This window comes from Zingiber officinale, chromosome 1B (assembly GCF_018446385.1).
Source record: "Zingiber officinale cultivar Zhangliang chromosome 1B, Zo_v1.1, whole genome shotgun sequence".
Lineage (NCBI taxonomy): Eukaryota > Viridiplantae > Streptophyta > Magnoliopsida > Zingiberales > Zingiberaceae > Zingiber > Zingiber officinale.
In genome coordinates, this window is record NC_055986.1 from 5,727,222 (window position 1) to 5,744,544 (window position 17,323).

The 17,323-nt window shown below is 37.9% G+C and overlaps 1 protein-coding gene across 1 annotated transcript; it reads right to left on the reverse strand.

Moving 5' to 3' along the window:
- Positions 1–2,862: 2,862 nt before the first annotated feature.
- On the reverse strand, positions 2,863–9,411 carry LOC122048070 (putative leucine-rich repeat receptor-like serine/threonine-protein kinase At2g19230). The gene is made up of 11 exons (XM_042609681.1): positions 8,977–9,411; positions 6,876–7,014; positions 6,714–6,785; positions 6,343–6,414; positions 6,179–6,259; positions 5,862–6,028; positions 5,489–5,721; positions 4,950–5,076; positions 4,359–4,427; positions 4,082–4,268; positions 2,863–3,482 (listed from the first exon to the last, which is right to left on the reverse strand). Exons 1-11 carry the CDS (start codon positions 9,329–9,331, stop codon positions 3,026–3,028), a joined length of 1,959 nt encoding a protein of 652 aa, XP_042465615.1. The 5' UTR covers positions 9,332–9,411; the 3' UTR covers positions 2,863–3,025.
- Between the last annotated feature and the right edge of the window lie 7,912 nt (positions 9,412–17,323).

A 17,323-nucleotide genomic window follows, 5' to 3' on the forward strand; every position in this document is an offset into this window, starting at 1 on the left:
GTTTATAGTTTTTTGTTTTTTTGAAGTTAAGCAAGGACGAAGGCTTGTACTGTTTACTCGTGTGCTCAAATAGGGATGACCGTGGTTCTTCACGGGGTCGGTGTGTTCTTTTATTTTGTGGACATCGGGACAATCGTGAGAACGCATGTGAGGGACCTTTAATTTTAATTTTGAAGTGGATCACTAATTGATTTAGTTTAGTGAATGTTTACCGAAATGAAAAACATAAAGAATAATAGAACTTCGAATATAATTTTATCATTTTTGTGTGTTTTTAAGCCTGGACCTGAACTTTAACGGTAAATTGGAGAAAAATCTTCCATCATAATTTTAACTTTGTATGCAGTTTCTATGTCTAAAAAAATTTTATTTTCACTCTCTGCATACAAAGTTTCATTTGTTTCAACTCCTTCATGCAAATATCATTACCTAATTACCCTTCAGGGTGCGTTTGGTTCAAGTTATCATGTATAACCTTGGTTATGTGATTACCAGGTAATCACATAACCAAGGTTATGGGGAATAAAATATAACCAAATGTTGTTTGGTTCAACTTAGGTAATGCAACAAAAACTTGTTTGTTTGAAGGTTTTAATGAATACCCTAGTTTAATATTTTACCGTATTACCCTCAGTTACAAACCAACTATACATAAAAAACTAAATAATAATAATAATAATATTATTATTATTATTATTATTATTATTTATTTATGTTTTTTACTTTTCTTTTTCCTATATATTTTTTTATTTTTTATGTTTTTTTTATTTTTTTAATGTTTTTATATTTTTATATTATTTATATATTTTTTTTTTTACATTTTTTTAATTTTAATTTTTATTTATTTATTTTAATTTTAATTTTTTAAATTTTAATTTTTTTTTAAATTTTTTGTTTTTTATTTTTTTAATTTTTTCAAATTTTTAAAATTTTTCAATTTTTAAAATTTTTTATTTTTAAAATTATATTTTTAATTTTTTAAAAATTATTTATTTTTAAAAAAATAAATTTTAAAATTTTAAAAATTTTTAAACATTTTTTTATTTTTTTTACATTTTTTAATATATTTTTTTTACTTTTTTCTCTTTTTTTCATGTTTTTTCTTATCGGAGGGTATTTTTGGTAAAAAAAATTTGTTAACCCCGGAATCAAGAAAAACCTTAGCTTTCTGAGATTTTCCGATTCCGGGCTACATAACCCTTTTGCTGACGTGTCGGGCATGGAACATTACTCGGGAATCATCGAATACCTAAACTAAACAAGATTTTTGTTGATAACCTTGGATGGATAACCAAGGTTATCAAGAATAACCCCGAACCAAACGCACCCTCAGAGTTTTTAGGTACAAAAAGCCCAAAAATGAGTATAATTTCTCTTAAATTCAACACTTTAAATTAAAATCCAGTATATTTCTATCAAAATTCAGCACTTTAAACAAGAATCCAGTATATTTCTATCAAAATTGGTCTCTCATATTTTTTAGGTATAAAAAATCTAAAAATAAATATAATTCCTCTTAAATTCGATACTTTAAATTAGATTCCAGTATATTTTATATCAAATTGAATATGACTTTTTTTCTACTTAATATAATTCATTCTAAATTTAGCACAATTCAAAGAAATCTAGTATATTTTCTATCTAATTGAGTATTATTTAAAGAAAATCTAGTATATTTTTCATCTAATTAAAGTAGAAAAAGAGTCGTGCTCAATTTCATAGAAAATATACCGAATTCTAATTTAATGTGATGAATTTAAGAAAAATTATGCTCATTTTTGGACTTTTTATACCTAAAAATATCAGGGATAATTAGGTAAATTAGTGTCTATTATTTTGGACTAGGGAGTGGAAACAAAAATTTTGGTCAATTGGGACTGCATGCAAAGTTGAGTTCATGATTGGGGACTGCATGTAAATTTACCCAAACTTTAATAATCCTGTCTGAAATTAGGAAAGATGATACGTTGACTAATTGGTTTTGATATTGCTCGACTCTGAACTAGAGGAAGGTGACACCGAGCGATACTATGTATCAAAAAAGAATATAAAGAAAAGAAAATCTCAATAAGCGAGCCAAAGAGATCTTCCTGATATAGGTATTCCGACACTCAAATTAGACAAGTGGGAGGGGGAAAATAGAATGTGATGAATACTAAAAATGAATAATGAACTTTGAAGGCTTAACTTTGCGTACTTATGTTTTTAGAAGAAGACCCTTTATATAATATTAGTTTCCCTCTGTGCACGGACAACGACACCTTTGCAAAAAAGAGTTGACTATTCTGACAATTTTCTTAAAATAGACCCATCATTTATATGTTTTGTAAGGTAGAAACTTCTATCATACAGGTTGTATAAAGAATATTCTCTTGATTCTCTGACAACAGTTACACAAAACGTCAAAAAAGAATATTAGGTCGTTGGACTAATGGGTAATTAATATGTTTTGGTGATAGACCGACCAAGTCCTCTCTAACGTCCGATCGAACCTCATTCTCGAGTGGAGTCAAGTCAGCTAAGGAATGTTGACCATCTTAAGTACTCAGCCTCCTTGAGGACTCAATATCCACTCAATCAAGGAGTCTAGTCAAGCCATACATTTAGGATATTCGATCAGACGAGAAGACTCGATTCTGATTTGAACTGAGATGGCTCGAGATTCATCGAGCTGAGGAAACTCAGGATCCGATTTAACAAAAGGCCCGATGGACTGGACTATTCAACCGAGTCATGCAACCATGCTAGCCTTAAGTGTTGACATTTCCTTAACTTTGACTGTCACATCAATCATCCCTATTAACTTAGACCCTAACTTCATGGCCTTATCTTATTCGCTGTATCATTCAACATAGTCAATACTAACTTGAAAATCTGAACATCTACTGGCGCACATTACAGAATAATCTCGACGTTCATATAGGCTCGTTTCAAAGATTCGTAAAGCTGAAACAACAATAAGTTCAAATGCCTTGTGGATGGTAACACAAAGCTTTCAGTTGGAAGAGACTCGACTGCCCTAACATCATCTCGCCGATGGACCACTTACATCAGCTGACATTCTTGCAATATCTTCTATACGAAGGGCGCCACTTCTAGTCTGGCTTGCATTGCTGACTTCCAAGTTCTCGCTGCAAGTGACTGGGTTCTCAGTCCTACCATGGGAGGTCTCTAGTACCAAGCTCTCTTTTAGCCGTGTCACAACTTGGGTCATGAGTGGTCTCTCACGGGATGACAACAAGGTGCAATCTAGTGCGACCTGAGCACACATCCAAACGGAGTTTATGTCATAATTCCCTTGTAATCTAGCATCAACAAGTTCCTCAATTTTTCCATTGGCAAACTCTTGGCGCACCCTTTGAGCTATATGTATGTTCTCAGGAGTTCGCAAAATCGGAGGTTGCCCTGTGATCAGCTCTAAGAGAACTACTCCAAAGCTGAATATGTCACTTCTTTCACTGAGCTGCAAGGAAACGTTGTACCTGCACGAGTCACAGAAGAATTCCCTACATCAGTCTCTTGTTCTTCAAATTTCCAAAACTGTTGAGCATTCATGCAAGCTTCTAAAGAACGAAATTTAACGACCTTAGTTCCCAGCAAACAAACCAGGAGCTGTAAAAGGTAGTTAAACTTTCAACTTTGTCAGAAGCACATGTACAAAAAAAAAAAAAAAACATGACGTCATTGAGGAGACTGCCAACTATTTATTCCAGTAGATTATCATAGTATACACATAATTGCTAGAATGTAAAGGTATATGTTGAATGTAGGATTTTACATAAAGAGAGTATCTCGCATCTACAGAATACTGAGAGAAACAATAAAAATTATGGCGGCCCGGTGAAAGGGGTGGTAATTCAGAGTCTTGAACCGAACATTTACTTATTTGCATTTTATCAGCATGATTTCCAAATTACTTGTTGAATTTATAAGGTATATTTGTGAATAGATGTCAGCGATCAATCCAGTTTCAAATCTGAGGTCAACCATAGAGTTTTAGTATTTTCCTACTCATTTCACATTGATTTAACTGTGAATGTTATATTCAAACAAAATCGAAGAAGAGAGAACAATGACATACTCTGGATCAAGATATCCTGGAGTTCCCTTTACTTTTGTTGATAGGGTGTTTGTCCCACTATCGAAAGCTTTTGACAGCCCAAAATCTGCTATCTTGGCCTCCAGATTCTCACTCAAAAGAATATTTGCAGACTTAACGTCTCTATGAATTAGTGGTGGCTTGCATTCTGAGTGCAAGTACTCCAGTCCTGTATCTCACTAAAATTTATGACCTCAAATAATCATAAAATCAATTGATGAATTGGAGCAAGGATAATAATACTTTAAATTATGATAACCTTGAGCAGCTTCAAGTGCAATTTGGAGACGCTGTCGCCAACTTAAAGTTCTTGTCCCAACTCTTTTGCCTGTATAATTTCATATTAACAATATCATCAGTTTCTGATGTGAAAAAATGGACAATTATGCTACAAGGAACTTGATAGGTAGACAACCTGACAGCTTATTTGCAAGTCCTTTTGTATCAATTTCAAGATCGTTTAGAGTTTAACAACAAAAAATATCAAGAAAATGACATGATGTTCTTCTTGGTCTAGAAAACTAACCACTGTTTCAAAGAAGTTAAGACTCAGTAATAACACTCACAAAGCTTCACTCCTGTCATCTGATCAAACATAAACTTAATAGATTTTACTTCCTAAATAATTGTAAGGCAAACAAACGTGATATTTACTGAGTTTACGTATTGATATGTTTTGAAGGCAATATCTTTTCTTTTAACCAATTATTCACATACTAGTCTTGGCTTAATTATTGTCTCAACGTTTTCATACTCATTACCATATATCAAGGTGAACACTTATTCCACATACTCCCTTGGAGTGAACTTGTTTAAATGTAAAGATGGTATAAAATGCAGAATGACAGACCTCGCAGATGCTCAAGTAGAGTTCCTTGTGGCATATACTCAATTACAAGTGCTAGATAGTCTCCATCGATGCAGTAGCCCACCATAGAAACTAAATAGCGATGATGAACCCTTGCCAAGTGCTGGGCCTGAAAAAAAATGAGAGTATATTTCAAGCTTAGCAATACCAACATTCCAAAAAGGATTGAAGTAGAACTAATGGAAAGCGTTATCTAATATAGGAATTCTGAAAGACCATATACACTTCATTAAAGTCCAACAATTCTGTGGCGTGAAATCTAGAATAGGAATACAGACAAGAATAGAAAGTACTAGTGAGTTCCAACTATTTGGAGAGTAGCTGCAAACAAGGACCTATTTGTGCATAAGTGTTGATAGATTATTTCTGTTTATACTCCGAGCGTTCAATTCCCAGAAAAAATAAAGTAATTTATATTTAGGAACCATATACCACAATAAATCATAGATACTATTTACTACTACTAGAGGAGAATTCCACTACCTCAAGCTTCAAACGAAAATATAAACTATTTAAATTACCTCAGCAAGGAATTCTTTGGCTCCTTGTGATGCTGTTTGAGATTGCATCTTGACTGCAACTTGAGCGCCATCTTCTAAGCACCCAAAGAAGACAATCCCAAATCCTCCTTCGCCTAGGATTTTATTGAAGTTGTTAGTTATGTTCTTCAACTCCAGGTACGTAAATTGGCGAATCTCCAGTTCCAATGAATCATGATGTTGGCCTTTTACTTGATTGGAGGAGACTTGATTCCCTGGATTCATGGTGGTATTACACCAGAAGCCTTTCAAGTTAAGCATGAAATCAAGAATTGCAAGTCATTTAAATTGGATTACATGGTATATAATCTCTTTCATTATCTCTGAGATGGATTAGGTTTTAAAGAAAGCTCACCCTGTGGCCTTTTCAGCCTCCAAATTATAGCCATCACTACAAGCAGAATGAAAATCGGAACCATACAAAGAAAGGCAATCGTAGATGTTGCTAGTTTCTTCTTCCCTGATCTTGACATTGCTCCACATGAAGTTCCATTGTCACAAAGAGATGGATTACCTTCAGTTCTGGTATGAGATGTAAGCATTTTTATTCTTTTAGGCTACAAATATTCTAATTGAAGCACTTAAAAACTTGCAATATAAAATAAAATAATTGAAGAACTACACATATGTTAAAAGGATATCTAGTTTACTAAGCTGTTAGAGAACACAAACCTTAAAGTCAAAAATCCATTTTGTGACCTTTCAAGTAGGGCAGAAGGAATTGATCCATTTAGCTGGTTGCTTGTTAAATCTCTACAAGTAGTTAGAAGTTAACCACTATGTTTTCATTTTACATATATTGAAAACAGAAAGAAGCAATTATGCAATATACTTACAGAACTTTGAGGGATGTTAATTCTGCTAGGACAGGGGGGATAGTCCCTGTCAAGTTGTTGTAAGACAAGTCCCTGGAATATTACAAAGCTATTGTAATTAGAATGAATCTATCAGTTATTATTGCTAATTTAATTTCAAAAATAAGCACAATTGCAGAACCAATTTGATGATGTTATAGGAAAATAATGCCATGATCACCAACCATTTAATATTAATTTCAAAGCTGTGATATGGTTCGGTAGAAAAATCCTACATTTTGAGAGTGTTAACTTCTTCCTAACCTAAACATTTAAGCAACCTGCTATGTACTGTAACAATGCATTTTTCTTTTTCATAAATTAAATCTGTTTCAAGGTTCTCATGATCTTACAAGTATTCAATTGCACCAAGGTTGGAAAAAGATTTGACTATTTCACCGGTCAATCCACTGGATGATAGATCCCTGCAGAGTATTTCAACTAGTAAGCACATTGCTTTTGAATGGAACATCTTTTGACAATGCAGGAAATGCAAATTTTAGGTAGGTTCTCACAAAGTAGTGATCCTTGGAGGATTTGAGATGTTATGAGTACAGTTTACTCCATCCCAAACTAAAGCTTGTGGTGAACACGGATCTCCCACCCAATTTTTCTTGATTTGATATGATGATTTTATGGTCCTCATGGCATCAACTGTGTTAGAACAAATATAATTTAAATAATAGCTTGTTGTCATCATATAAGAGCTATTAGTACTAAAAAAGTGGGAAATAAAAAACAAATTGGCATGAGAAAAATCCATTTAACTTACCAAAGTAAGGCAAACCAGATAAGAGATAGAGACAAAGAGTTACAAACAATAACCATATTATAAAAAACTAGGCGAGGATGGGAGGGAAATAATTAGATTATGGCACCAAAAGAAAATAAACATTTAGGCTACGTTTGGTTGGGTGTAATATAATCTAGCTTGTAATGTAATCAAATTTGTAATGTAATGTAATGTAATCTTGATTACATTACTACGTTTGGTAATGTAATGTATGTAATCTTTGATTACAAAGATGATTACATTCTTTTGTTTGATATCCATTATTTTTTATAAGGAATGTAATTCATATTATTATAAAATGACAAAAATATCCTGTGACCTCTATCGGCGGTCGCCACACCTCTGTCGGAGCTTGCGGCAGCCATCGGCAACCAGCTACCGTCGCCACCGTCGGTCGTCGCAGCACGCCGCCGTCTTCGTCAATCGGCTGCGATGGGCGACAGCAGGCGAGCGATGACCAGCGGGCAATAGTGGCGGACGGCGATCGGCGGCCGACGATTGACAGCGACAGTGGTGGCCGATTGCCGGCGACCAGCGGCCGGCGACCGGCAGCGGCCGGCGACCGGCGGCCGGCGACCGGCGGCCGGCGACCGGTGGCGGCCGGTGGTCGGCAACGAAGGTCGGCGACCGGTGGCGGGCAGCGGTCGACAACAGACTAAGGGTATATTCGGCATTTAAACTTTGGTGAAACAATGACCTCGTAATGTAATCGGATTACATAGCATTTGCTTTGTAATCCAGATTACAAATCTTCACTACCTTTTGTAATCCAGATTACATTACATTACAAGTTTTAAATCAAACCAAACAAAATAATCGACTTTGTAATATAATCTGGATTACATTACAAGGTAGATTACAGGCTACCAAACTTAGATTTTATACTCAAGTTTTTCAATATTTTTTTTTCCCTAATCAGTCTATCAAACCCACTTTTGCCCATCATAAAACTTCCTCCACTTTGTAAATGAAATTCCTTGTCATCGTAAAAGGATAAGGCCATAAGGAGGAGAAGATAACCCTAAAATCATTAATTAGATTACTCTTTTTGCGAGTAAAACACTTAGGGTTTTAAATGAATCGAACGTTCATAAACAAGCTTGGTGTTCGACTTGATAAGAACTTGTTTATGTTTGTTCAATATACACAAGATCAATTAAATGAACAAGTTTGAACAGCTCGTTTAACTAAACGAACAAGCTTGAACACATATACGTTCAACTCGTTAACATTCATGAACAACGTTCGTGAACATGTTTGTGAACAACATTCATAAACTATGTTTATTAATAAAACTTTTATAAACTTGCTAAATAAATAAAGAAATTTTTAAAATGAACAAATAAATTTGTATTATCAAACTCAATAACTAATCAAACAAGCTTAAAATATAAAAAATTGCAAACAATCAAACAAGCTTGAATTGAGAGCTCGATGACATCTAAATGAACCAAGCTCAAGCCAAGCTCAAACCAAGCTCAAGCTCATAAAAAAGAAATCAAGCCAAACTTGAACAATCATTTTAATGGCTTGATTCATTTTATGCTAGGCTGAGCTTGGCTTGGTTACCTTATTAAACAAGCTTGAACACCCTTTGGCTCAACTCGGCTCGGCTTATTTACAACCCTAAAAACACTGTACTCCAAACTCAAATCAGTAGCTCGCTTTTGATTTCCAATATACTAAACCTAGAAAGTTTGATGAAGCTCGATAGGCCATAAAAGCTGAAATGTCCTTGGGACAGAAATTAAAAGCAAAATCGTCCGCCGCAACAAATCCTAGTGCAATAAGTCGAAACAAAAGCATATAAATTGAGCGCGTACCGTCCTTTTCTTCAGACGCCACATTTTGATCTCGCATCTTTGAGTATACCTCGACGGCGTTGAGGATGGGCGGAAGGGTGGAGCTGCTCAGAGCATCAAGTGTGATGTTGTAAGACGGCGACGGAACGAGGGGCAGGGTGCTGAGCACAGCGTCCGAATAGAGGTAGTCCGGGGTCAAGTTCCCAATCAAGATATTGTCAATGCGAATGTCGAAGCTGCGCGACTCGTCGGTGCTGGCGAGGTCAAAGATCTCAGAGATATGGAGGACGTAGAAGTACTGGTTTACGTCGGCGGGGTCGGCGACCCAGGGGACGACGAGCTGGCGGGAGTTGGTAGGGCTGGCGGCGGTCTGCATGACGACGGAAGGCACCTCGTAGTGGTCATTGTCGATGTTTTGGACCGTGGAGTCGGTGTAGAAATTGGTCCACACGGGCAAGGTCCAGGGCTGCCAAAGCCGGTCGTGGAGGTCATCGGGATACCTGGCCGTGGCCCCCATGGGTGGGAAAACATTACTTCTTTTTGTGTTTAATTCAAATTTTATACCAATTTTATAAAATTTAAATTAAAAAAGGAAATGAAATAGGTAATTAGCATGCAATATATACAAATTAAAGAAAAATAATATACTGAACAAAAAAAAATCAAGGAAATAGTTAATAATAGATATATAGAATGATGGGATCCATAAAAAAAAAATAAAATAGTTGGTTATGAATTTATATGTTGATTTTTTGATATTTTTTTTGAATTTTTTTTATCTGTGCATATCATTGCTCTAAATTAAATTAGGATATCCCTATAATATTTTATAATTTTAAGAAAAAATTTATATACTGTCTCAATCACAATTTAAACTTGGCATATATTATATATGTCAAAAAAAAAATTATCTAAACATAATAGACATCAATTTACTTAATTACTTCTCATATTTTTTAGATTAAAAAAGTTTAAAAAATGAGTATAATTTCTCTTAAATTCATTCGGTTAAATTAAAATTTAATATATTTTCTATAAATTAAGTATTATTTTGTTTACACCTCAATTGGATGGAAAATATATTAGATTCTCTTTATATATTACTTAAATTAATATGTTGAATTTAAAATGAATTATATTTATTTTTGTTTTTTTATCTAAAAAAAATATAAAAGATAGTTAAATAAGTGATGTTTATTTATGTTGGTGCAACATCCCTCAGGTCAAGGTTGACCTGGTTAACCAAGCTGAGTCTTGGTTTGGGTTTAGATGTTTGACAATAAGATACTGATTGAAGAAGAGTCAAGTAGGTCAAGGGAGTGACCGGATACTTGACTGGGAAGTCCTAGTGAGTGAAGCTAGGCAGATGGAAAGTCCTAGTGAGTGAAGCTAGGCAGATGGGAAGTCCTAGTGAGTGAAGCTAGGCAGATGGGAAGTCCTAGTGAGTGAAGCTAGACAGATGGAAAGTCCTAGTGAGTGAAGCTAGGCAGATGGGAAGTCCTAGTGAGTGAAGCTAGGCAGATGGAAAGTCCTAGTGAGTGAAGCTAGGCAGATGGAAAACCCTAGTGAGTGAAGCTAGGTGAAAGTCCTGGTGAGTGAAGCCAGGCAAGGAAGGAAGTCCAGATGGGTCAAGGTTGACCAGACATCTGGTGGAAGTCCAAGTAGGTCAATGGAGTGACCGGATACTTGGCACGACGAGTAAAAGTCCAAGTGGGTCAAAGGGAGTGACCGGACACTTGGTGGGGAGTCCTAGCAGTCAAGGGTGACGGATGCAGGCATGATGTACCAACAGTCGAGGTTGACCGGATGTTGGTTAGGAGGTTTGGGACTTGGTTTTGGGCAAAATCTGCGTCGGATCGATCCGTGGATCGATTCAGTCGTGGATCGATCGGTGGATCGATCCGATTCTTCCAATCAGAAGCTCGGATCGATCCGTGGATCGATCAGGTCCCGGATCGACGAAACGCGGCTGCTTCGCGCGATAAGCGATGGATTGATCCGTGGATCGATCCGAGCGCTTGAAATCAGGCGCTCGGATCGATCCGTGGATCGATCCAAAGCCTCCCCGATCGATTCGGAACATTCGAATCGATCGGGATCCGACCGTTGCGTCGGGTTTAAAGCCGCAGGCGAGCGTGGTCTTCGGCATCTCTTCACGAGCTCTTCTCAGATTCATTCCAGCTCCTCCACAGCTCTCTACAAGCACGTGATCGCCAGTTCTTGAAGGTTCTTGGAGGCTTTCTAAGTCAAGAGGCGGATCTATTGCAAGAGGAAGAAGTTAGGGTTAGGGTTTTTACTGCACATCTTGTAAGCTTTTGCTTAACTTGTATTTCCCTTTCTTCTTCTTGTATTGAGAGTGTTGTAGGGCTTCTCCGCCTTTGGTAGTTACCATAAAGGAGTGTTATTCATAGTGGAGGGTGTGTGCGTTGGTGTGGATCCTTGGATTAGTCACCTCTTGTGAGGTGGATACCAAGTAAAATCCTAGTGTTAGCGTGCTTGTGTTTGTTTCTGTATTTTCCGCTGCACATCCAAGAAGAAAGGAACAAGCAACGCCGAGCACCGAGCGAACGCGACGAGCTATTTACCCCTCTAGCTACTTTTGGTCCTAACAAGTGGTATCAGAGCAAGGCCGCTCTTCACCGGAATCATCGCCGAAAGGGTCAAGCATATCAAGAAAAGCTAGAGGGTGAAGAAGTTGGAGCAAATTCTTCAAGTTCAAGATTTTATCAAGCTCAACTTCAAGATGTAATTCCAAGATGGACTTGGATTTGACACAAGGGTGGCTCCACCATACACTTCTACAAGTTTTGATTCTTGGAGATCAAGAATCGAAAACTTTCTTATGATGGAGATAGAGCAATGGTTTGCTCTAATGGAAGGCTTCAAAGCTCCAACGAACTCCAAGGGCAAGCTTCTAAAGAAAAGCAGATGGAGCTCGGAGAAAATTCAAAGGGGCGAGGCAAATGACAAAGTGACCAAGCTTTTGGTCAACTTATTGCCTAGCCACATCTTGGCTCAAGTTGGAGAATTCGAAGATGCCAAGGAGCTTTGGAGCAAATTGGCCAAGCTTCATGAAGAGATCCCCTCCACTGTACGAGATCAAGAAGAATCCAGAGAGGGAGACTCTTTGGAGCAAGACCAAGAGGAGGATTCCGAGGTTGAGAGATGCTCAACCTCCGAAGAAGAAATCCAAGAAGCTTCATCCTCAAGGGAATGCAACGAAGGGAACAAGGAGGGAGCATACTCCTTGTTTCATATTCAAGATGATGAAGCCTCCACCTCTAGGATTGAGGGGGAGCAATCCTTGGTGACACCGGATCAAGAAGAAGGAGAAGCTTCTACATCCGGGTCAAGAGAAGAAGAGGAGGAAGAAGCTTATACCTCCACAAGTCAAGAAAAATCAAATGGAGGAGAATCAAGGTCCGATCAAGAGGAAGCTTCTACCTCCGGATCCAAAGAAAAAGATGCCACCCCTACAAGCAAAGGTATAAATATTTCAATTAATAATAAAAATCATATTATATGCTTTGAATGTAGGGAACATGGGCACTACAAGAGCAAGTGCCCTAAATTAGCCAAGAAGAAGGGCCAAGTGGTACAAAAGGGCAAGGTGAAGCCCAAGGAGACCATCCCCAACACAAAGAAGAGCAAGGAGCATATTATATGCTTCTCTTGCAATCAAAAGGGGCATTACCGGAGTCAATGCCTCAAGGGGAAGAAGATGGTCAAGGCTCAAGGAGGCATTAGTCAAGGGGGAGCCTCCAAGGTAAAGAAGAAGGTAACATTTATTGAGCCTACTCCTTTAAATTATGGTAAAAAGCATGATAGTTATAATTTTTATCATTTTAATGCGATTTACCATAAGAATAGGAAGCATGAGGGCTTTAAGGAAAAGCATGTGGCCCTACATGCCAAAACTACTACACCTAAGGCTAGGAATGTAGGTAAAAGTCTAGGCAAGAACTCTAAGGATTGTAGATACAAGCCTAGAAACAAAAATGCTCATGGACTTAATGAAAAACCAAATTCTAAGGATTTAATGATAGAAAATCAAGTCTTGAGATCAATACTTGATAAAATTGAAAAGACCCTAAAAAGGATGGAAAATATCCTAAAAGGGCAAAATGAGCAAAACCTAGGGCTAGGAAAGTCAAAGCCATCAAATAGCCATAGAGGTTTGGGATACAAACCAAAGGCTAAGAAGGATGTGCCTAGTTATCATAGGGTTCCATATAGTTATGGAACAAACCCTAGGTTTAGTGGTCAAGTCAAGAATACTAGGAAGTCATCCCTAAGAGTATTTTTGCAACCAAGTGACTAAGACTTCTAAGAAGTCTAAGAAAGTCACTAACAAGGTCACAAGGAGGCTATCCCTAGGGTTGACCTAGAAAATGTGACCAAGGCTTCTAAGAAGCCCAACAAGGTCACTAGGAAGGTATCTAGGGAAGTTATCCCTAGTGAGTACCTAGAGCATCCAAGGAGCACCAATAGGTGTTGGGTTCCTAGGAGCATCTTCTCTACCCCATAGATGGGTTAGAGAGTGTCAACTCCAATTAGAAGGGTAGTTAACCCAACTTTGAGGAAATTGACACTCAAGGAGCATTTTCAAGGTTTTTGTTAACCTTTGAAAATGAAATGGAACTATTATTTACTCCTTGAAAGAGTAAAATGTGCCTAGTGGTGAAAATTTGATTTTAATCTTAAAAGGCACATATTGGGAAATTCATAAGAGCTACCAAGTTGGGATTTTGGTATGTTCTTAGGAAATTTAAGGCAATCCGGGCCTTAACTTTGAAGTGCTACTCTTGTGGAAAAATGAAATATGCCAACATTTGAGGATATGCTTAATTTCGACTGGCATAAATTAATCAAGGGAATTAGAAATGCCAATTTAGGCTTTGACATTTTCTTGAAGCACTTTAGGGCAATCTAGGTTTAAGTTGTAAGTTTAGCTAAGGTTTTAAGGATACTTAGATAGTTAATCTAGGTATATTTTATTTATGCTAAATCTTGCCATGATTGTTTGCCCATCATATGTCATGACATCATGTCTATTTTTGCGTTCATGTTTTATATGAAAAATCCAAAATACCATGTCATGACATTCATACATCATGTAGTTATAGGATATTTTCTTTTGAAAATTATTTCTTTTTGATGTATGTCATAACATTATCATGCATTAAGTTTAATTCCTTGTAATTAAGGACAAAAGGCATTTAACAACACTTATTAACAAGTGACATCCTAGGTGGGTGTCTAATATCTCCAAAATGCCTAGATAGATATGCATGATCCCTAGATTAGGGCAAAACCAAAATCTATATCTCACAAAGACCTATAAGATGACTTGTATGTGTTTTAGTGCACATTAGATACAAGTGAGATGTTAGGATGATGAACAAAACTCAAGATGCTGATTTAGTGCATTCTTTTGAGTTTTAGTTTCATCAAAACACATAGATATGTGTTTTCCCATCATTGGGAAAGCTAATGTACAAGTCATGTGCATTAAGCCCAAGGAATATGGTGGGATATTGGTTTGAAAAAGGTTTCAAAATGATTTTGGAAAACCTTGGTGAAGGCTATCTTTTGATAGTAATCACCATTGAATAGTTAGACACAAACTTAAAGAAAACACTAAAGTTTTTGCAAGTTTTCAAGTTTGTGTCAATCTTTGAAAATATGATGTATTTTCATAGAAAACTATTTTTCTTGATAATATATGCCCTAAACAATGTCTACACGAAATTTCATAATTTTTGGATTTTTGTAGAATTTTCTAGGGGTTTCTGTTGAAATGGAATTTCAGCAACTATCAGAGCTCCGATCGATCCATGGATCGATTGGAGTGCCTGAATCGATCCATGGATCGATTCAGAAGGCAAATCTCGCGAGCAGTAGCTCGCTGGATCGATCAGCCGATCGATCCAGGTATTCTGAATCGATCAGTGGATCGATTCAGAAAGGTTCAATCGATTGGAACCCAACTCCAATCGATCCAAGTTGCTGATTTTGGCTAGGAAAGCATGATTTCAGCACTTTAAACCTATTTTTAGTCTAGGTACTCATTCCAAACCCTTAAAATACATTTGTATACATAAAAAGGGTGTTTTCGTGTTGAAAACAAGGATGGAATGGTTAAGGAAGACTTCATTGAAGTTTAGGTTGAGGTTTGTTTCAAATTTTGAACATTTGAATCTCAAAACTTCTAAATCTGGGTTTCCTAAAGGTTTAGGGATTCCAAGTCATTGTTGGTGCAATGACAGAAGTTACCACCATGTCTTTAGGGGGAGGGACTCTTTAAAGACATGAAAATTATTTTTCATAAACCTTGGAAGGTGGTTAACCTTCTGTTAAGAGAATGCTCATGGATGAGCAGTTGAACTTGAAATGGGGAGTGGATATCCTCATTATTTCAAGTGGGAACTCAAGGGGGAACTCAAGTGGTTAGAAAATGCTCAAGGTTGGGTATTTGTCTACATTGAGGAAGAAGTTAAGGATAAATGAAGGGTATGGGACCTTCATTATTGTGTTGATCACAATGAGTGAAGTTGTGATCACGATGAGCAACTCTTCAGGGGGAGAGTCTTCAACAGATGAAGTTGTTGAAGTGTGCCCAAAATTGGAGCATAGGTTGATGTGTGTCCAAAGACGGGTTGATGTGTTTTATGAGTAGGGGGTTGATGTGTGCCAATAGGGGAGAATGAAAGGAAGTAAGTTAGGTTTTCATTACCTAGAGGGAGTTTGCCCTCTTAGGGGGAGAATGAAAAGCTTAACTTATGTGTTCATTACCTAGTGGCATGAAGAAGGAGGCTATAGGATTAGCCTAACTTACATGTGGGATTGTAAGTGTTATTGTGGTATTGTCAAACATCAAAAAGGGGGAGATTGTTGGTGCAACATCCCTCAGGTCAAGGTTGACCTGGTTAACCAAGCTGAGTCTTGGTTTGGGTTTAGATGTTTGACAATAAGATACTGATTGAAGAAGAGTCAAGTAGGTCAAGGGAGTGACCGGATACTTGACTGCGAAGTCCTAGTGAGTGAAGCTAGGCAGATGGGAAGTCCTAGTGAGTGAAGCTAGGCAGATGGAAAGTCCTAGTGAGTGAAGCTAGGCAGATGGAAAACCCTAGTGAGTGAAGCTAGGTGAAAGTCCTGGTGAGTGAAGCCAGGCAAGGAAGGAAGTCCAGATGGGTCAAGGTTGACCAGACATCTGGTGGAAGTCCAAGTAGGTCAATGGAGTGACCGGATACTTGGCACGACGAGTAAAAGTCCAAGTGGGTCAAAGGGAGTGACCGGACACTTGGTGGGGAGTCCTAGCAGGTCAAGGGAGTGACCAGATGCGAGGCATGATGTACCAACAGGTCAAGGTTGACCGGATGTTGGTTAGGGAGGTTTGGGACTTGGTTTTGGGCAAAAACCAAGTGCTGGATCGATCCGTGGATCGATCCAGATTCTTCCCAGCGAACAGAAAGCTTCTGGATCGATCCGTGGATCGATCCAGAGGTCCCGATCGATCAGCCGATCGATCGGGACGATACTGCTTCGCGCGATAAGCGATGGATTGATCCGTGGATCGATCCAGGCGCGTTTCCTGAGCACAGAGGCGCTCTGGATCGATCCGTGGATCGATCCAAAGCCTCCCCGATCGATTCGGAACATTCGAATCGATCGGGATCCGACCGTTGCGTCGGGTTTAAAGCCGCAGGCGAGCGTGGTCTTCGGCATCTCTTCACGAGCTCTTCTCAGATTCATTCCAGCTCCTCCACAGCTCTCTACAAGCACGTGATCGCCAGTTCTTGAAGGTTCTTGGAGGCTTTCCAAGTCAAGAGGCGGATCTATTGCAAGAGGAAGAAGTTAGGGTTAGGGTTTTTACTGCACATCTTGTAAGCTTTTGCTTAACTTGTATTTCCCTTTCTTCTTCTTGTATTGAGAGTGTTGTAGGGCTTCTCCGCCTTTGGTAGTTACCATAAAGGAGTGTTATTCATAGTGGAGGGTGTGTGCGTTGGTGTGGATCCTTGGATTAGTCACCTCTTGTGAGGTGGATACCAAGTAAAATTCTAGTGTTAGCGTGCTTGTGTTTGTTTCTGTATTTTCCGCTGCACATCCAAGAAGAAACAAGCAACGCCCAGCAACGAAGCGCACCGAGCGAACGCGACGAGCTATTCACCCCCCCTCTAGCTACTTTTGGTCCTAACAATTTAAATTGTGATGGTGGATTATAAGTAGGGATGGTAATTTCACCCGAACCCGATGGAGGATCCGACATCTGACCCGAATGGAGGAGGGTATGGAGGGACTATCAATACCCGATACCCGACCCGAATACCCGATTAAATAATATATATACATATATTAAAGAAAATTT